Source organism: Pseudozyma flocculosa, assembly GCF_000417875.1.
Source record: "Pseudozyma flocculosa PF-1 unplaced genomic scaffold scaffold00023, whole genome shotgun sequence".
Taxonomy (NCBI): domain Eukaryota; kingdom Fungi; phylum Basidiomycota; class Ustilaginomycetes; order Ustilaginales; family Ustilaginaceae; genus Pseudozyma; species Pseudozyma flocculosa.
The window spans coordinates 329,883-349,514 of NW_006920891.1; the positions used below are offsets into that span (position 1 = coordinate 329,883).

The 19,632-nt window shown below is 66.0% G+C and overlaps 7 protein-coding genes across 7 annotated transcripts in view; 4 read left to right on the forward strand and 3 right to left on the reverse strand.

Annotated features, from left to right (window-relative positions):
- PFL1_06061 (uncharacterized protein) overlaps positions 1 to 698 on the reverse strand; it is a gene marked incomplete at both ends in the record, with an annotated part of 1,153 nt that extends 455 nt beyond the window's left edge. Inside the window, one exon of the mRNA XM_007883599.1 lies at positions 24 to 698. Within this exon, the coding sequence (XP_007881790.1) occupies positions 24 to 698 (675 nt within the window). The remainder of the gene's footprint in view (positions 1 to 23) is intronic.
- A 2,946-nt stretch (positions 699 to 3,644) lies between these two features.
- PFL1_06062 (uncharacterized protein) lies at positions 3,645 to 7,394 on the reverse strand (the record flags this gene model as incomplete). Its single annotated transcript, XM_007883600.1, has 2 exons — positions 3,645 to 4,491; positions 4,609 to 7,394. The coding sequence occupies 2 exons, from the start codon at positions 7,392 to 7,394 to the stop codon at positions 3,645 to 3,647; spliced, it is 3,633 nt and encodes a 1,210-aa protein (XP_007881791.1).
- Positions 7,395 to 8,356: 962 nt separating this feature from the next.
- Positions 8,357 to 9,835, forward strand: PFL1_06063 (uncharacterized protein; the record flags this gene model as incomplete). The annotated part of the gene is made up of 2 exons (XM_007883601.1): positions 8,357 to 8,903; positions 9,060 to 9,835. The coding sequence occupies 2 exons, from the start codon at positions 8,357 to 8,359 to the stop codon at positions 9,833 to 9,835; spliced, it is 1,323 nt and encodes a 440-aa protein (XP_007881792.1).
- Positions 9,836 to 10,597: 762 nt separating this feature from the next.
- Positions 10,598 to 13,448, forward strand: PFL1_06064 (uncharacterized protein; the record flags this gene model as incomplete). Its single annotated transcript, XM_007883602.1, has 6 exons — positions 10,598 to 11,110; positions 11,224 to 11,330; positions 11,425 to 11,541; positions 11,850 to 12,315; positions 12,440 to 12,896; positions 13,018 to 13,448. 6 exons carry the CDS (start codon positions 10,598 to 10,600, stop codon positions 13,446 to 13,448), a joined length of 2,091 nt encoding a protein of 696 aa, XP_007881793.1.
- A 108-nt stretch (positions 13,449 to 13,556) lies between these two features.
- On the reverse strand, positions 13,557 to 14,183 carry PFL1_06065 (uncharacterized protein; the record flags this gene model as incomplete). The annotated part of the gene is made up of 3 exons (XM_007883603.1): positions 13,557 to 13,676; positions 13,793 to 13,994; positions 14,080 to 14,183. The coding sequence occupies 3 exons, from the start codon at positions 14,181 to 14,183 to the stop codon at positions 13,557 to 13,559; spliced, it is 426 nt and encodes a 141-aa protein (XP_007881794.1).
- Positions 14,184 to 15,236: 1,053 nt separating this feature from the next.
- On the forward strand, positions 15,237 to 16,209 carry PFL1_06066 (uncharacterized protein; the record flags this gene model as incomplete). The annotated part of the gene is made up of 2 exons (XM_007883604.1): positions 15,237 to 15,525; positions 15,659 to 16,209. The coding sequence occupies 2 exons, from the start codon at positions 15,237 to 15,239 to the stop codon at positions 16,207 to 16,209; spliced, it is 840 nt and encodes a 279-aa protein (XP_007881795.1).
- Positions 16,210 to 16,933: 724 nt separating this feature from the next.
- Positions 16,934 to 18,843, forward strand: PFL1_06067 (uncharacterized protein; the record flags this gene model as incomplete). Its single annotated transcript, XM_007883605.1, has 2 exons — positions 16,934 to 18,109; positions 18,229 to 18,843. The coding sequence occupies 2 exons, from the start codon at positions 16,934 to 16,936 to the stop codon at positions 18,841 to 18,843; spliced, it is 1,791 nt and encodes a 596-aa protein (XP_007881796.1).
- Between the last annotated feature and the right edge of the window lie 789 nt (positions 18,844 to 19,632).

The window sequence follows — 19,632 nt, forward strand, 5'->3', positions numbered from 1 at the left end:
CCCGCGCCTGGCCGACTACTCACCTCGGCAAAGAGGGCGTTGGAGATGCCCTGGGCCTTCTGCGTCGCCTGGTCGCCCTCCTGCTTGCCGCGCGACGAGATGCTCTCGACGGTCTTGGCCAGGTTGGCCTGGAGGTCGCGGACGACGTCGGTGGCGCGCTGGAGGTAGGCGTTCTGGCTCTTGATCTCGTCAAACTTGGTGTGGGCGCCCTCGTAGGCGGGCACGACGTGGGCGTCGTAGGCGGCCTTGGCGGGCGTGTAGACGCGCTCGCCGTACGCCTGCTGGATGGCGGCGGCGTAGGCCTGGACCAGGTTGCGGGCCTGGTCGGCGGGCGTCTTGGCGGCCTCGATGAGCTCGTTGGCGTTGGCGTGGAAGGGGTAGCTCCACCTGCTCTCGGCAAAGTCGAGCGACTTGACGGCGAGCGAGTCGACGTAGGCCAGCTGCGGGTGCAGGCGGCTCGTGATGGGCGAGGCGGCCTTGAGCGACGAGTTAAAGGCGCCCTGGCCAAACTGGTAGGTGTGGGCGAGGAGCGGGTGGGCGTTGATGGCCGACTGGGCAAACGAGAGCGAGTCCGACACGAGGGGGACGGCGGCGATGCGCTGGAGCGCCTCGCTGTGCTCAAAGGCGTCCTTGGCCGGGTTGGCCGACGAAGGCGAAGCGACCGAGGTCGGGGCGGGAGCAGTCTCGGCGGCGGACATGGCTGCTAAGTAGCGGAGGTGTGTGGTTACCGGAGGTGGTGGTGGCGGCGACGGCGACGGTGGCAATCAGTGCAGTCGTGCGATGTGAGGGTGACCTCGCGTTGATAAGGCGGGACAGAGGGAGGGAGGGAAGGGCGAGATAGGGATGAGACGGCGATGGGAAGGAACGAAGGCGCACGGTGCCCGAGCGATGGGTAGATATAGGCGGGCAGAGCCAGGCTGGCAATCCATGCCAGGCCAGCCACCGACCAAGCTGCTGATTGATGGGGCCGTGGCCCGTTCGTTGGCCGCCGTGATGCGCCGTCGGCAGGCTAAGCTTCGAGGAGCTTGGCTGGCTGGTTGCCTGGTGGGAGGGTTGGTTGGGGAGCGAGCGCCTTTCACGGGGCTGCCCACAGGCCAGGACAGGCCTGGCCAGGCCAGGCCTGCGTTGCTGCGCAGCGACCACGTCCATGAATTCCCGTCAACGAGGGGGGCGACAAAGTTTTCTGATGCCTGGCACAGCCCCCCCTGCCTGGCCTGCCACGCCTGCCACGCCATTGGCCGAGGCGAAGAAACCGCCGTACGGGTGCCACCTCGACGTCGCTCTCGACGCTCCCGGTCTTGTCTCTGTGTTGTTGTTCTGTGCACGAGCGACCTGCGTTCGAGGTGGTGCGTGAAAGGCAGGGCGCGCCGCCGCCGCTGCTGTATCGAGGGTTCGGTGTCGCCCGTGCGTTTTGCCACAGCGCTGCCTGGCCTGCACCGGTACATGTCGCGCCATGCAGGGCGCTGCCGCCTTTAGGGTTTGCCTGCCTGCCTGCCTCGCTGTCCGGTCGACACCGGCGCGACCGAGTCGCCTTTCACGACCACAGCGACCTAACTTGACTGAGGCCTGGCCGCCTAGTAGGCGGCCTGGTGGCACGGTGTGTAGCAACGTCCGTCGTTGCCATTTGTTGTATGGCAGGCAGGCAGGCGCATTGACTCCTGTCTTATCGTCGTCGTTGTCGCATCGGCACGGCGCAGTCTGCAAGCACACCGGCCGTAGACGCAGACGCAACGTACGGCGCTGATCACCAGCCGGCATGTCTGAGGCGTGGCACGACATCGCAGCCTAGCTAGAGGACGTACTCGCACCCTCGCCACCCTGTGCTCGGAAGGCTTCCGAGGCAGCCGTACAGTACGCACGCGTGTTGCCTGCTTGCCGCCGTACGACGACAAAGGTGGCCGGCCACGATGGCGAATTTTAGAGCTCGCCTCGCCTCGCCGCCCTCGCCTTCTCTGTCTGTGGCCCCGGGCAGCGCGGCGATGAAGCTGGCCTCCTCGCGACGAGGAAAGAGAATTCACACCGACCTCGCTCGAAACGACCGCCGGCGTTTGAAGATTCATACAAACGGCCGCTGCTGCCGCCGCCGCCACCTGCCCGACCATCAAGCAGGTGCCCACAACGATATGCAGTATCTCGCTCCCTCCAGCGTATCGCTGCTCGTACGTGGCGTATGCTGCCATCGCCACCGACCATGGTGCTGGCTGCTGCTGCTGCTGCTGCCGACCTGCGGGCAGGTCGCACAGAGGAAGGCCGGGTAGGGGGCGCGATGCAAGGAGGGCTTGCTGTGGCGGGCGTCGAGCAGCAGCGCAGCGACGAGGAAGGCGCAGGCAGCAGGCGTTGAAAGGGCCTGGCCTAGTCCGGCCTCGCTTGGCTTGCCCGTGAAAACGTGCTGCGAAGACGTGGTTGGCTGGCTGGCTGACGCACCCGTGCTGCGAGCGTGGGTGCGAGCCAGCAGCTGCCCGGCCGGTCCTCTTGGCTGCGTGCGTGTGCCTGCGTGGGCGTGGCGTGCGAACCCGGCTGGCTGGCCTGCAAACCGCCTGCCTGCCTGCCTGCCCTGCCTGCCTGCGTGGGCCTCAAGCTTGCCTGTCGGCCTGGCTGTCAAGGACGCCGGCGGGTTTCAGAACCCTGCCTGCCTGGCCTTCCCTCGGTCGGTGCCCCTGCCTAGCCTGCCTGCCTGCCTGCCTGCAAATGCACCCGTTCTTCCGCGCCAGCCCGGTCGGGAACGTCTCCGACGTCGAGCGGACGAGCGCAAGCGACGCGGCCGGCCGCTTTCCAAACCTCGGTGGCACGCACGCGCGGACAAGCCCAGACACCCTCTCGCCCAGCCTCCTGCCTACCGCCCGTCGTCGATAGCGGAACCCGTTTCAGCCCTTTCAGAGGCCGGAATGCGGTCATTCCGATCGTATGGCGAGCAAGACACAAGCCAGGCCACAGGCAAGCAGGCAAGCAAGAAACAACAACATCGTATCGTATCGTGGAGCCCCAACGACCGGCCATTCTAGCCCGTGCGTGGACCGACGACGTACGCACGCACGTCCGATGGTCCAGGAAGACGTGGGCGCGCTCGATGACGGAGGAAGAAGGTCCGCGATGGTTATCAGGATTTCATGGGAGGCGCCGACTGGCCGGCCGGCTTGGCGTGTGCAAAAACGTGCGTCTGATCCTTGTCGATAAGGAGAACCAAGCGGGCGCGTTACATGCGTTCTCTCAGAGTGGTGAGAACGCTTCCAGGCTGCCCATCGGACGCCGCTCGGCCCGATCGGGCGTTGCCTTGCACCTCATCGCTCGCTCGCTCATGGGGCCAGGTCGGACATCGTTGCGCCACGAGCACGCGCGGCCAGGCCAGGTCAGATAGGGAGGCATGATGCCATACCTTAGCCTGACCTTGGTGCCTCGACGAGACGATCGACCCTCGCCGCTCGATCGTCTATCGTCCACAAAGAGCGGCGCATTACCGGCAGAAGCGATCCTCGAGCTGCTTCCATCGTCATGCCCACATACCCTCTGCCCGCAACGACCAACGTGACGCCCAGCACGTACGAGCGCCCTCTGCCGGTGTTGTTCATCTATCGTCCAGCGGCATCGCGTGCGTGCGTGCGTGGGTGGGAGTGCGCCGCAGCTGACGCGGGCCGAGCTACCGGTAGCTACATGAGGCTGGACCGGGCGCCAATCTGGTCGCTGGCCTGGCCGTCGGGGAAATTGGCGTCGCGTTCGCCCGCAAAGGCCTTGTAGATGGCCTTGAGCCGCCTCTGCTCCTCGACGGGCACGCTGGGCCGCGTCGCCTTGAGCGACGTCTCGAGGTGCGAGTCCGTCACCAGCACCTTGGCCCTCGCCCCGTTGGCCGCCTTGGACGTCGAGGCGCCCAGGTCGCTCCCTCGTTGGCCCGACGACGACGCCGCCTGGCGCGCGCGCCGCTGGTTCTGCAGGACCAGCTCGAGTTTGCGCGACAGCGCCTGCTGCTCGGCGCCGCTCATCGTCTTCTTGCTCACCCCCGCCCCCGCCGCCTGGGCTGCCCCGCTACTGCTACCGGGCCCGCCGCCACTGCCTCCAAACGAGATGAAGCGCGCCGGCTTCCCTGCGCCACCGTCCCTCTTGTCGGCGCCCGCCGCCTCGCCGTCGGCGCCGCCCTGGTCGGCCGCGGCCGCGTTGATGCTGTCGTGGATCGTCTCGAGGTGGGCGTTGTACAGCAGCGCCTGCAGGTCTGCGCCCGAGTAGCCCTCGGTCCGCTGCGCCCAGCGCTGCAGGTCGACGGCGGGGTCGAGGTGGACCTTGCGCGAGATGGCCTCCATGATGTCGACGCGGTCCTCGAGCGTCGGCATGTCGCACAGCAGCGACTTGTCCAGGCGTCCCGGTCGCAGCAGCGCCGAGTCGATCAGATCCGGCCGGCTCGTGGCCGCCAGCACGTAGACGCCGTCGAGCCCCTCGGCGCCGTCCATCTGGGTCAGCATCTGGTTGACCACCCGGTCCGTCACGCCCGTGCTGTCGTGGCCTCTGCGGGGTCGCGACCGCGAGGAAAAGGGAAGCGGACGATCAAGGGCGACGGTCAGCGATCGTCGATCCTCTGCGCCGTCGTTGCACCGCAGACCTCGGGCAGGGGCGCACACTCACCTTTTTGGTGCGATGGAGTCAAACTCGTCAAAGAAGAGCACGCAGGGCTTGGCGGCCTGGGCGCGGTCGAAGAGGTCGCGGACCGACTTTTCCGACGCTCCGATGTACTTGTTGAGAATCTCGGGCCCCTTGACCGAGATAAAGTTCAAGCCGCATTCCTTTGCGACGGCGCTGGCGAGGAGCGTCTTGCCGCAACCCGGGTAGCCGTAGAGGAGCAGGCCAGATCGCAGGCGGAGCGGGCAGCTAGCAAAGATGGCGGCGTACTTTGTGGGCCACTCGAGCGTCTCGCGCAGCACGCGCCGCGTCTCGACCAGGCCGCCGATGTCGGACCAGGCGACCGACGACTTTTCCAGCTTGACGTCGCGCAGCGAGAGCGGCGTGAAGCCCTCCTGCGCCTTGGCAAAGTCGGCCATGGTCAGTTGGAACGCGGGGCTCGGGGCACCACCAGGACCGGCCGCAGCCGCCATCGCTGCGGCCTCGGCCAGCCGGGGCGGGGCATCGCCGTTCGGCAGCGGGCCGTCGGTCGTGGTACCGGGCGCATGCCTGCTCTCCGCGGCGGCGGCCCGGATGGCCGACTGGTGGACGGCACGCTCGACAAGGTCCTTGAGGTCTGCCGGCAGGTAGCCCTCGGTCTGCGTGGCGAGCGTGACAAAGTTGAGATCGCCCTCGGATTCTGGGCCAGCTTCCGTCGCTGTGGCCGCCGACGCCGTTGCGCCCGGCGGCGGCTTTGCAGTCTTGCCGCGCACGAGGTGGGCCAGAATCTCGCGACGCCCCTCCTTGCTCGGCGGCTTCAGCTGGACGTTGTCGATCCAGAGGTGGCTCGAGTTGAGCAGCGAGTGGATGCTGGTGTTGTTCTGCGCCGTTGCGACGACAAACACCTCGAAGTCCTTGACGCAGTCGCGTATCCGCGCCACGAAGGCCTCAGCCAGCTGCCTCGAGCGCTGTGAGTCGACATGCTCGAGCTCGGCAGGGATGATGCGGTCGATGTTGTCGAGGACGAGCAGGCTGGGCGCCTTCCAGGCGGCCTCGTTGAGCCACTCGGAGAACTTGGCCCGCAGCACAGGTACCCTCTCCTCGGCAAAGGGCGAGCAGTCGATGCGCGAGGTCGACATCAGCAGGCCGGGGTCCGACGAGAGGCGGGACGAGATCTCCTCGGCCACGACAGTCTTGCCCGATCCGGGCCCGCCGGTGAGGAGGAGACCGCTCGAGCCGGCAAAGGGCTTGACCGAGCCGAGCCCACCACTGGCAGCAGCGGCGGCGGCGATAGCGGCGGCAGCGTGCAGCCGTCGCGATCGCAGCGTGCCCGAGACGATGTCGATGCAGGTAGAGAGAATCGACTCGACGCCGGCCAGCGTCTTGGCCGCCTGGCCCGCGGACAGGTCGCCTCCGTCGTCGCTGCCGCCGTTTCCAATGCCGTTGGCGCTGGCGTCGGCGGTGGCGCTGCGCACGGCCGATCCAGGAGGCGCCGGTGTGAAGCGGACCAGGTCATAGTCCTGGAGGCCAAGCTGGCGCCTCAGCGCGGGCCCAACGGCGACGTGGCTTTCGGGCCACGCCGGCGCCGCAGCTTGCGTACCGCCGCCGACGCGCAGATAGCCCTCGCCAGCAGCGTAAAAGGCGCTGGCGGTAGGTCTGGTTGGCAGTTCCGCTCTTGCCGCCCCCCCTTGAGCCTCGGCACTGTCCTGCGGCTCGCCATTGTTCGCCGCACCGGCGTTGGCTTCCGGCCGGGTCTCGCCGCCGCTCTTGGTCAGGTCGCTGCTGGGGCAGGTGACTTTGGTGATGGCGATCCTGCCCTTGGGAAAGAGCTCGTCCAGCTCGGCGAACCCGGGCATCGAGTCGATAAAGGCGGGGCTGCTCTGACTGGGAACGAGGACTGCATTCTGCAGCCAGCCTTCCGAGGCCGGCAGCTTGACAAAGTGGTCGGGCAAGATCCTCCATAGCAGCTTGGATATGGCCTCCCGCCGCTCCGCCTGTTCCCTGGCCGAGCCCGAGGCGCCATTGCCGGGTGCCGATCGGCCGGCGTTGAGGTCATGTCGTTCCTCGGCAGCATGGTCCTCGGCCCTTTTCGGACGGAGGCGAGGGGCGATGATGACCTCGGAGTCGGTCGAGAGGCGGACGGCAATGTCAGTGGCGGTGTCTTTCTTTGGTTCGACGTCGTCCGAGCCGGCAGAGGTGGATGCAGCGGCATCCGAGGTAGGCGGAGTCGTGGCGTCGACGCGGAAGCGGACGACGGTCTTGCCCGCCCTGCCGACGTGGACGCCAATGACTTGGCCCGTCTTTGCCGCCCTGACCTGGCCGAGCATGTTGATCTCGACCTCTTCTGCATGGATGCTGAGGATCTCCCAGTCGTCTGGGGAGAGGGGCGTCACCTCGATCTTTTCGGCGGTGGGTAGCGGGGGTGAGCGGAGCAGGCGGACGGAGGCGATGGCGCCCTCGGCCAGGGGCGGCCGGAACGAGGCGGCGAGCGAGGGCGAGATGGATATGACGTCCGAGACGGAAGCAGAAGAGGACGAGGCGGATGACGAGCTGAAGGACGAGGCGACGTCGAGCGGTGCGGCGCTCATGCCCGTCCAGCCGGCATAGTAGGGCTGGCGAGCGGATGCGGCATCGCCCGTGCCCGTGTGTGGATCAATCTCTACGACGAGCGACTGCGGCGACACCTGGCGGTCTACAAGGGGCGCATAGAGGCAGATGGGGAGGTGTACCAGCGAGGAGCGGAGGGCGGGGTCGAGCTGGACGCGGACCAAGGTGGCCTTGGCCGACCTCGGCTTGACCTTTGGGCGGCTCATGGGCGAGCGAGCGGGCGGACGGGCGAGCGGTCGAAAAGGTCTATAGCCGGCGGCGCAGCGAGGTGTGGTGAGCGAGCTTCCAGTGTTTGAGAGGCGGTGATGGTGGTTGCGCTGTGGGTGGGGATGGATGCCGGGCTACCAGGGCAAGGCAAAGCTCGGGAATGCGGGGGCGGCCAGCAACAAGAAGGTGCACGGCCTCGGTCGGCGGCACCGGCTACCCGCAGCCACCGGCCCCCGTTTCACGCTTGCCTGCCGGACAGGCCAGGCTAGGCTAGGCCCTGCAACCTTACCCGAATCTCGGGCGAGAGAGGCAACCCGCCGGCCGGCCAGAAACGATCACCACAGCGGCCAGAGAGGCAGGCCTGCTGGCCTGGCCTGGCCTGGCCTGCCCGCTCAACCTCAAATTTTTCTGCAGGCGGGTGGGTGACCGCCCACCGCACGGCCAGCCAGCCAGCCAGCCAGCCAGCCAGCCAGGAAGAAGAAGCTTGCAGCCATGCCTGGAATACAAGCCAGGTCAGGCTGTCTGAATACAAAACTTGCTCTTGGCGGGCGCAAGAGGCAGGGCTGCAATACAAACGCTCAAGAGGGCAGCCCGCTGCTCCACCCACCCGCTCTGTTCGACCCCGCAACCACCACCATCCCTTATCGTCCTACGCAGCACCAGGCCGCAGCACCATCGTTCGACGATAGCAGCACCAGCAGCGTCTCGCACACCACATCCAGCTTAGCGCAGCCACCGTCCCTTCGACCCTCGTTTGCATCAGTGACCGCCGGCGGGCCCTCGAACCGATAGACACCTAAAAGGAGCAGCACAGCCTCCACCCCACCCTGCCGCCACCGCCGCCCACCCATCTTGGCCTCGTATACCACATCGGCCCAGCTCGACTGATCGCTCGCCACCGCCAGTCGCTGTCCCATCTCTAGCACCTCGTCCTCGCTCTCACCCCCGCCCGCTGCCCACCATGGCCTCGCAGCAGTCGTCCGATGCCGCCGACGCCAACATCCAGATCTGGAAGGTCAAGAAGCTGGTCAAGCAGCTCGACGCCGCTCGCGGCGCGGGAACCTCGATGATCTCGCTCATCCTGCCGCCACGCTCCCAGATCTCGCAGGCGTCCAACATGCTCACGCAGGAGTACGGCACCGCCTCCAACATCAAGTCGCGCGTCAATCGCCTCTCGGTCCTCTCGGCCATCACCTCGACCCAGCAGCGCCTCAAGCTATACAACCGCGTCCCCGACAACGGCCTCGTCGTCTACTGCGGCACCATCCTCACAGACGAGGGCAAGGAGAAGAAGGTCAACTTCTCCTTTGAGCCCTTCAAGCCCATCAACACCTCGCTCTACCTCTGCGACAACAAGTTCCACACCGAGGCCCTCAGCGAGCTCCTCGAGGCCGACTCCAAGTTTGGCTTCATCATCATGGACGGAAACGGCGCCCTCTTTGGCACCCTCTCGGGCAACACAAGAACAGTGCTCCAGAAGTTCTCGGTCGACCTGCCCAAGAAGCACGGTGAGTGCTCGACTGGGTCTGGGCCCCTTTCCCGGAGACGAGTCGTCGTCGACGCGGGCCTGCTGCAGCCTCTGACCCTTGCTTGCCGCTTTGCCCCGCGTCTGATCCACCTCTGTGCGCGCGTCCCCCACTCGTCCCCCTCCGTCGTGTTGACAGGCCGTGGTGGTCAGTCGGCGCTGCGTTTCGCCCGTCTGCGAGAAGAGGCGCGACACAATTACGTGCGCAAGGTGGCCGAGATGGCGACGACGCACTTTATCACGGACAACAAGTGCAACTGCGTCGGCCTGGTGCTCGCCGGTTCGGCCGACTTCAAGACGGAGCTGGGCCAGTCGGACATGTTCGACTTCCGGCTGGCGCCCAAGATTATCCGCACGGTCGACGTGTCGTACGGCGGCGAGAACGGCTTCAACCAGGCCATTGAGCTGTCGGCCGAGTCGCTCCAGAACGTCAAGTTTGTGCAGGAGAAGAAGCTGATTCAAAAGTACTTTGACGAGATCTCGCTCGAGACGGGCAAGTACTGCTTCGGCCTCGACGACACGTTCAAGGCGCTCGAGCTCGGCGCCGTCGAGACGCTCATCGTCTGGGAGAACCTCGAGGTGACGCGGTACGTGCTCAAGGACAGCGAGGGGAGCACCAACGTCCTGATGCTCAACAAGGAGCAGGAAAAGGACAAGAGCCGCTTCCTCGACAAGGCGACGGGCGAGTCGATGGAGCAGGTCGAGGAGCCCATGCCGCTGCTCGAGTGGCTCGCCGAAAACTACCGCACCTTCGGCACCAACCTCGAGTTTGTCACCGACCGATCACAAGAGGGCATGCAGTTCTGCAAGGGCTTCGGCGGCATCGGCGGCATCCTCCGGTACAAGGTCGCCTTCGAGGACATGGCCGTCTACGAGGACGACGACGAGTTCATGAGCGATGACAGCGACGACTAGACGAGCCCGCTTGACCCCCCTCGATCCATCCGTCGCTCCCTCGCTCCCGCGATCCCTTCCCACCTGTACTCTGTTCTCTTTCTCTTTTGCATGACCCCTCCCTCGAAAAGCATCACAACCGGGAAATGGCATATCCTTGCGTCCTGCACAGACTCGTTTGCGTTGCCAGCGCTAATCACCGGCAGCGGAAGACTGTTGGCGCGAACGAGCGAAGGAAGTGTCGAGCGCGAAGGGGGAAGGAGCTCGAGAGCGGGCTAGCCGGGGCTGCTCCCACATTTCGCCCAACAACTCCCCACATTTGCCTGGAGAAGAGCCCTCGACCATGCTCATCTGCTGGTAGTGATCCTCAGGCTTGCAAAGATGCCTGGAGCAGCCTGATTGGAGCCCTGGAAGGCGGTCTGTGTGGGTAGAATGTCGATTTCCGACGATTTTCGAGCATTTTCAGCACTCTGCCCAACAAGTCTCCACATCTGCCCTGTGAAAGACCCTGCAACCCTGCTCATCTGCTAGTCCTGATCCTCAGGCTTGTAAAGATGCTTGCAGCAGACTGATTGAAGCACTGGAAGGGAGTTTGGGTATATTTCGAGGTTTTTGAGGTGCCAAAAGCGAGGCGAGCGGGCTGCAGGCGAGTGCGTTACCGGCGCGCGGGCTCAGGGTCCTGCACCGAACGTTTCTCCCCACCACCACCATCATCTTGGCCACTGCCGGCATTGCATCTTGCCACCTGCCGAGCTGACCCCCAGCACAACAGCTCGTATCGCCATGTCGACTACTCCCTTCGAGGTGGCGCGCCACCTGGTGGACGAGTCGCACAAGCGCGATCCCGCCTACCTCTCGCGCAACGCCGCCCAGCCGGCAGAGGATGGCCAGCAGAAGAAGGACGAACTGGCTTACGCCGACGCCATGGAGAAGTGGACGCAGCATCTCCTCGCGGCGCTCAAGGGGACAGATGGGCTCAACGCTCTGATCGCGAGCATCTACCCAGCGTCGCAGGCGGCGGCGGATGGGGAGATCGAGTCCAGGGCGGGTGAGCTGCTCCGGCTCGCGTCGCGGTGCCAGCACCTCGAGCGCTTTCTCACGCCGCGCTCGAGCTATCCGGAGGGCAAGGCGGGATACCTCAAGTGGCGGAGGGACCTCTATACCATCCAGGCAGAGCGCGCCAAGCAGCTCCTCCTCCAGGCCGGCGTCGAGCAGAGCGAGGCCGACTGGGTCAGGAAATGGGTCAGCAAGACCGACCTCAAGCCGGGCAAGGATGACGGCGACGTCGGCACGCAGGTGAGTCGCGACCGCTCGAAGCGAGCGTGGTACGCTGCCAGCTGCGTCTGACGCTCCCATCTCTCTCTGCGACGGCTGTTCGTCCGTTTGTCCGCGCTCTGACCTGCCATCAGCTGCTCGAGGACGCCGCGGTCCTCGTCTTCCTCGAAGACGAGCTGGCCCTCTTCGCCGCGCAGCATGGCGAGTACACAGAGCAGAAGTTCATTGACATTATCAAAAAGTGAGTGCGATGCCATGGACACTTCGTCTTGCGGGCGCCACCCTCGTTGTCATGCTGACCAGGACGTCTGCCGGACCCCTACCTCTGCTCGCAGGACATGGCGCAAGCTCTCGCCGCTCGGCAAGGACGAGGCTCTCAAGCTGAGCATGCCAAAGGGCCTGAGCGAGCTCATCAAGAAGGCAATCGCGCCGATCGAAGCGGAAGCACAGGGGTGAGCAGCTGCGACAGTCCCTCTTCGCCCACACTCGCAAGGGGTCCAAGGGCAACCCCCTTCCTCTCCCATCCCTCACGATGGCCCGTAGCTCGGCCCTTCTTCATGCCCCGCATCATACCCATTCCGCCCCGCCCCTGCCTCTTTCTTGTCCCCGCTTTCCTCAGTCGCTGTCTCGCCCTTGCAATGGCACACATGAATCGACGCTTGGGGCGAGGCGGCATGAGGCGGCGTGAGGCGGCGCGCGACAGAAAGAGGCTTTGCAGCACGAGGCTGACCGCGTCGTTCCCTTTCCCCTGCCTGCTCAGACCTGCCACCAACATCGACGCGGCGCAGAACCGCAAGAAGCAAGTGTCGTCGTCGGCGCCCTACACGCAGCGGGCGCTGCGGCCCAAGACGGCGGCGGAAGCCGAGGCGATGCTGGCCGCCCGCTCGGTGCCCGACAGCTCCACCGGCAACGACGAGGCCAATGCTGCCGACGGGGAGCCGGCCTTCTTTGGCGCGCGGCTGCTCAAGGAGACGGACGAGGATGCCGTGTGGGCGCACAACGCCTGGGACCACGTCACGCCGCCGCCCGAGCACCTCGAGATGGTCGAGCAGCTGCTGGCCAAGCAGGCCGAGACCAAGCTCTCCCTCGACGAGCAGCAGGCCTACCACGAACGCCCGGCGAGCTTCTGGGACACGTTCTACAGCGCCCACGAGAACCGCTTCTTCAAGGATCGAAAGTGGCTCCACCTCGAGTTTCCCGAGCTCGTCGAGGCCACGCTGGAAGGGGTGAGTGGAGTGGGAGAGGCGATGGCGATGCTCTCGGCTCGATCAGCACCCTCGGCGTCGACGCCGACGATGAACGGCCTCGCTGACTCTTCTGACCTGGTCTCGTTGTGCTCGGCTTGGACAGGCGCCACCGACGACGATCCTCGAGGTCGGCTGCGGGGCGGGCAACACCGTCTTCCCACTGCTCGAGATGAACCAGAACCCGCACCTGACGATCCACGCGTGCGACTACTCGTCCGAGGCCGTCGGCGTGGTGCGCTCCAACCCGCTCTACGTGTCGCCGCCCAACGGAGCCACTTGCCACGCCAACGTGTGGGACCTCTCGTCGTTGTCGTCGTCATCCGCGGACGGCGCGGCGACACCCAACCTGCCGCCGCAGGTGGAGCCGGGGAGCGTCGACATTGTCGTCCTCATCTTTGTCCTCTCGGCGCTGCACCCGCGCGAATGGAGGCAGGCCGTGGAAAACATCAAGACGCTCCTCAAGCCCGACACGGGCCTCGTCCTGCTGCGCGACTATGGCCGGCACGACCTGCCGCAGCTGCGCTTCAAGAAGAGGAGGATGCTCGAGGACAACTTCTACCGTGAGCCAGCTTCCTCGGCCCCCGCCCCGGCCGCGCGTGCTCGAGACAGATCGACGACTGACCCATCGGGATCCTGACTCGGACACTCGCTCGGCGACGTCGGCGTGTGCGGCTCGACCAGTGCGAGGCGACGGGACGCGCGTCTACTTTTTCACTCCAGAGGAGCTCATCGACATCTTTGACGCCACGCCCCCGCCGCCGGAACGCGGCGTCGAGGTGCTGCTACCGGACGCCGCGGAAACCGGACCTGCCGCTGCTGGGGGCGACGATGCGGCGGCTTCGAGCGAGGAGAAGGCGGCCATCGCCGACGAGCTCGAAGCGCTCAAGCTCTCGTCGTCCGAGGCGGCCGCCGCTTCGACCGCCGCTGCCACGGCCATGCAAGCGGCCGACGACGGCACGAGGCAAGGCAAAACGTTTGAGACGGTGCAGATGGCCATTGACCGGCGGCTGCTCGTCAACCGCAAGGAGCGAAAGAGGATGTACCGCGTCTGGATGCAGGCCAAGTTCCGCTTCCAGCAGCGGCAGCAGCAGCAGCCGGAGCCAAGGCGGTAGCTTTTCCGACGCGGATTTGCGCACAGACAACAGCGTCCTTCCGATGCAGCGAACGAGGCAAGATTGAATCGAATTGCACGAAAGGGCGACCGGGCAACCGATGCGACGTTATCCTGGACCGACCTTGGGGATGTCGTGGTGCTCGGAGAGCGAGGCGAGGTACTGGTTGAAGGCGTCGACCTTTTCCTTGTGCGACAGCTTGGCCTCCTTCTGGATGCGTTGGTGCATCTGCCGAGGGGCGGGCAGGCATAGAGGCGGGGTAGGGACGTCAGCGTGGCGACAAGAGAGGATGTTGCGGCCATGCGGCGAGCTGGCGAGCGGCGCGGAGGCGGGGCGACACTTACGCGCTTGCGCCTCATTTCCTCAAACTTTTTCTCGGACTCGGTCTGCTTGCGGCCCGAGGCGGCGAGCTCGGCCTCCTTGTCCTCGATCTGGGCGAGCAAGTCGGCCTCTAGACGGTCCTCGTCGCTGAGCTTGCGCGACGGGTCGCCGCTGCCGCTCGCCTTTTTCGCATCGGCCGACGTGGAAGACTTGGACTTTTTCTTTCTGCGGTGGGTTGCGAGGGGCAGGTACGGCGATCAGCCTATCTCTTCTTTCCTGCTCTGCGATCGCGGAGGAGAGCGGGACCTACTTCTTCTTGTCCTTTGCGCCGTTGGCGGATGAGCCTTTGAACTTGAGCGATCCGCCGGGACGGTGCGAGTAGGCGGCCGACGAGGATGAGGTCGAGGACGACATCGTGGCGTGCGCGCTGTGACCCGGGCAGTGCCCTCAGCGGGACGAGGATGGAGACGACGTCGCTGTGCTGTCCGTTGGCGGGGCTGGTACTGCGAGGAGGTGGATGGTGGTGGTGGTGGTGGTGGTGGTAGTAGCCGGAGGAGCAAAGGTGCCGAGGCCCGGCGGGGCGGGGCAGCGCAGGTGGAGGTGGCTTTGGCGTGTGATCGCGGCAGGTTCATGGTTGTGAATCGGTGTTGTTGACTCGGACGAGTCAGTTGGCTGCGGTCTGGCGGCCCCCTGCAGCCTGCTTGCCTGCTTGCCTGCTTGCCGCCGTGCCACGCTGCCTGGCCGTGCCTGACTGACGACGTATGGGCCCGAGGAGAGAGAGGGCTTGGCCGCCTCGTCTGTCCTCCACCTCGTTGCATCTTCTCGTGCCCCCTCCTCTCTCGCTCCCTCTCTCCTCTCTTCTCCCTCCTCCTCACTCCCCTCCTGCGCACTACTGCACACACCACACAAGCACCATCCCCCTGTCCAACCACAGCAACACCCCACCTTGCATCGCCACCCCCTCTCTCTCTTTATGCCAGTCACCGCCCGGATCGCCCGCACCATCACCGCCCTCACCATCAGCGCATCCACCTCGTCCTCTGCTCCCGCCGCTCGCCGCGTCGCACGGTCCCTCCCCGCAGTCCGCCCCTACTCGACCAAACCCTCGGGCACCTCAAAGCCCGGAAGCAACCACCCGAGCCCGCTAGGCTTTGCCGCACTCGCCATCCTCGCCTTTGGCACCTTTGCCTTTGTCGCTCAGAAGCGTCACACCGACCCCGAAAAGCACACCCGCGAGAAGCGCATCCCGCACCCCAACCCCCTCATCCCGCCCAGGTCCCAGGAGCCTCAGTAGAAGGCCTCTGCTTCCCTAGATACGCCCGCCTCGCCCTTCTATCTCTCCCTTTCCCCACCTCCACCTCCCCGCCCGTCTGCTCCTCTCTCCTTCGGCAACCACGAAGGAGACAGCCAGTCGACACCACCCTTCACTCGCCCAAACTGAACTGGTCAAACACCCTCATCGGCAGAATGGGTCTCCTCGGCAAGTTCAGCCGCAAGAAGAAGCAGGAGCCCGGCGCAAACGAGCCCCACAACGCCATCGCCTCGGCGCCCGCAGAGCCCAAGCAGGCAGAGGCCCAGGAGCAGCACGCCGAGGCACAGGAGCAGCACGCCGTCAACGAGGCCACCGGTGCCTCGGCTGAGCCCGCCTTTGACCCCAAGAAGGTCACCGTCGTCTTTGTCCTCGGCGGGCCCGGCGCCGGCAAGGGCACCCAGTGCGAGCGCCTCGTCAGGGACTATGGATTCGTCCACCTCAGCGGTGAGTGGGCGCAGCACGGCGACCCGAGAGAGGGCCGGATTGCGGCAATGAGGCGTGCCTGGGCATCGAAAGACCTGGCGCTGACCCCCAATCCTTCTTGGCCTTCTTGCTCCTCTTTGGCACGCCTGGTCAGCTGGCGACCTCCTCCGCGCCGAGCAGCAGCGCGAGGGCTCCCAGTACGGCGCCATGATCGCCGACTACATCAAGGAAGGCAAGATTGTGCCGATGGAGGTGACGGTGGCGCTGCTGCAGAACGCCATCGGCGAGGCGCTCGCCAAGCAGGGCGCTACGGCCGCCGGCCACTCTGTGCCCGACGAGCACAAGGACAAGTGGGTCGATGGCAAGGGACGCTTCCTCGTCGACGGCTTCCCGCGCAAGATGGACCAGGCCATCAAGTTTGACGAGACCGTGTGCCCCTCGCGCTTTGTCCTCTTCCTGCACTGCACCGAGGCCGTCATGCTCGAGCGCCTCCTCGAGCGCGGCAAGACGAGCGGCCGCGCCGACGACAACGTCGAGTCGATCAAGAAGCGCTTCCAGACGTTTGTCGACACCTCGATGCCCGTCGTCGAGCACTACCGCCAGCAGGACCGCGTCGTCGAGGTCGACTCGATTGCCAGCGTCGACGACGTCTACGCCCAGATCAAAAAGGCCATGGACGAGACGTTTGCCAAGCTCGGCAACTGAGCGGCACCCGCACCCGCACCCGCACCGCGCGCGCGTCGCTCGCACGCTAGATACCTCGACCTACCCGCCCATCTTGCCATACTCTATCCTTTGACATTTTTTCGCTCCTGTGGCTGCTGTCCGCCCGCTCGCCCCGTCACCAGGCCTGGAGACATGGCCAGCCTCGAGTTGGCCTCCTGGGCCTCGGGCTCGGCGTGCCGGCGCCTGTCGTGTGTAGAAGCTTCGTACTACTATGGATGGAAGAATCGCCTCATCGTCGTCGTTGTCGTTGCGCTTGCAGCGCAGCGTGTGCGGCAGCAGGACGTGTGGGTGTTTGCCCGGGTGCATTGGCGGCAAGGAGCGCAGGACCAAGGCTGGCGTGTCCTGCAGCAGTGAGGGAGCGATAAGGAGTGAGCCCGAGAAGCCCTGCTGGCAGCGGTCTGTGCGGACCCTCGATTTTCGATCTTTTCCGCGGCGGCGGCGGCGGCGGTGGTGGCTCGGACCAAGCTGGGACGTACGTGCTGCAACCAACACGCGCGCCTGCGGCCGCAGGCTGCTGATCTGGAGGCCGGCCTGGCATCGCCTGCAAACCAACACCTCGCTTCTTTCTGGCCCTCCATCTATCCACCCCTCCCGGGCCTCCCACCATCGCTCCTCAGCCGGCCCTCGCATTGCACCTCACCCCCCGCTTCGCCCTCTCTGTACCAGCATCTTCACTCCCGCCAAGCCATCTTTCAAACACAGCATGGCCTCGGCATTCGACCGCGGAGCGGCGGCGGGCGCCTCGTCGTCGTCGGCGCAGGCCTCGGCGCTGCCGGCCCGCCACAAGTACGCCAACCTGCCGGACGTGGACATCACGGCACCGGACGTCTACGAGTCCACGAGTGTGCCAAGGACACGGCGACGCAAGGTCAAGCCCAGCGGCGGCAGCGGCAGGAGGCGAGACGAAGACATCGAAGGCCGCAAGACAGCCGGGCGAGCCGAGGGCCCCAACAGCCGCAACGACGACGATACAGACGACGACGAGGATGGCGACGAGGATGGCTACTCGTTCGAGTCGCAGTCGGACGAATCGATCGAGTCGTCCGACGACGACACGCCCTACAAGATCCGCAAGGTGCCGCGAGGGTGGACCAAGGCGGCGCCGCGGGTCGAGATTCAGTCCGACGACATTGAGAGGACCTCGCTCAAGCAGTTTGAGGCCGACAAGAAGTTCCGAAACGCCGTCGAGCTCGATGGCCGCGCGGCCGACTTCTCAGACAGGCTCAAGAGGGCCGGCGGCAGGAGGCGCGAGCCCGTGGGCAGGGCCACGACGGGGCGCGGCCGCGATGCTGGCATATCGACCACCACCTACCGACTCGGCGGGCCCAGCGCTGCGCGGCGAGACGGCGACGAGGAAGACTCGAGCGAGAGCCTGGTCGACCGGCTGAGGAGGCTCAAGTTCGAGGCAGGTCTGCTCGAAGAGGAGATCGCCAGGTCGGCCGAGACCGAGAGCGCCAGCATCAACGACGCCGGTGAGGGCAAGAAGGACACGGCCACATCGACCGCGCAGCCGGCGCCGAGCTCAAAGGTCGACCACGATGTGCCACTGTCGGAGCTGCTCTTGCAGCTGAGGATACTGCGAGCGCAATTGGCGCAGCTTGATTCGGCCGATCCGACCGCGGCGGATGCTGCTACGACCAGGGACAGGGCGGCATGGGAAGCGCAGACGAGAGGTCTCCTGGAGAAGCTCGCCGGCTCGGCGGCAACAGCGACCACGTCCGCTTCGGCCGCGGGCTCAACCGACGCCGAGGCCGTCAACGCGGCCAAGGCGCAAGCGCAAGTGCCCGGCAAGGCAGCCTCGACGAACATCGGTGCGCTGGACCGCCGGCTCGCTGAGCTCGAGGAGGCGCTGGGCGTCAACGAAGCGATGCTGGACGAGGTGAGTATGACCGGGCAGACTTGTGCGAGCGTGACGCCTTGAGCCAGCCGTCGAGACGGTGCTGACACTTCCGCGCTCCCACGCTCCCACGTTCCCGTGCTCATGTGGTGGCCACGCAGAACAAGGCGACGCCGAAGCCGATCCTGCCCACGCTGAACCGGCTCGAGCAGCAGCTGCAGCTGCTGAGCCAGCCGCGCCACCTCGACGCCATCAGCCGTCGAGTCAAGGTGTTGGTCACGGAGCTGGATCGCGTCCAGGACTCGAGGCAGAAGCTGCTGGCGGGCGGCGGCGAGGCTACCAACAACGGCGTCTCTCTGCCTGCCAATGTCGCCGGCGGCGATGGCAAGGGCGGCGATGCTGCTGCTGCTGCGGCGGCGGCGGCGACGACGACGGAGCAAAAGGGGCTGACTGCGGACGAGGTGGCCAAGCTGCAGCAGCTGTTCAGCGTGTCTACGCGGCTGGACCCGCTGCTGCCGCTGATCCCGACGGTGCTGGGGCGGATGCAGACGCTGTCGGACCTGCACGCGTCGTCTGCGCACTTTGCCCAGACGCTCGACGCCCTCGAGGCGCGGCAGCAGCAGCGGGACAGGGAGGACCGCGAGGCGAGCGAGCTGATGGCCAACCTCGAGGCGAGCATGGCGGAAAACAGAGAGCGCATGCAGGGCAACCTCGCCAGCCTCGAGCAGAGGATCGCCAGCCTCGCCGGCAGGATGGACCGCCTGTCGTCGCCGTAGGGGAAGAAGGAGCGTCGCACGCGCGGTGGACAATCGGCAACGGTCAGGTCGAGTCAGCCACACCTCGACGTCCATCCTACTGTGCGGCAACTATCCCTCGTCGCACCGAGCGGTGCGGGCCAGTCCTGCTTCGTACCGGTACCGCCTTCAGACCATTTTGAAATTGGACCCCTGCCTGCCTTCGCTTTCTGCCACGATGACCGCCAGCCGCTGACACAGCAAGCAAGCAAGCGTAGCGACACGCAGCGTCCTACCTGGCCTACCTGGCCTGTACGTGCGTCAGTTGCCGAGCGCCTCTGCTGTGGGACTGGTCGGCTTATCGCACCGCTGCGGCTGCCAGGGCCGACGGGGAAAGCATCGCATCGTATCGCGCCGTGCGTGCGTGTGAGCGCGACGAGGCGAGAAACGGGGGGCCCTCGGGATCTTTCCGAGCAGGCGGGCGGGCCAAAGGCCGGCGGGTCGGAAGCTTAGCAGCGCAGGCAGGCAGGCAGGCAGGCAGGTGACTCGCTGCGCCCACCCGCGAGCTGGCTGCCTAGCCTGCCTGCTTTTTTCGAGTTTTCTTTGTCGGCCTCGTGGCTTTGGCGGGGACGGGCGGAGACAGGCGGCGTGCTCTGGCTGATTAGGAAGGCCGCGCCCAGGGTCTGGCTGGCCTGCGCTCCTGCCCCAGCCTCGCCCGGCAATCCCCCGCGCTGCTCGCTGCTCTCCAAGTTTTCGCTTCCTAGCTCAAAGGGCCAGTGCGGGATTTCAAGACGACTCGGTGGCGAGAAGGTGCTCTTTCCCTCGCAGTCG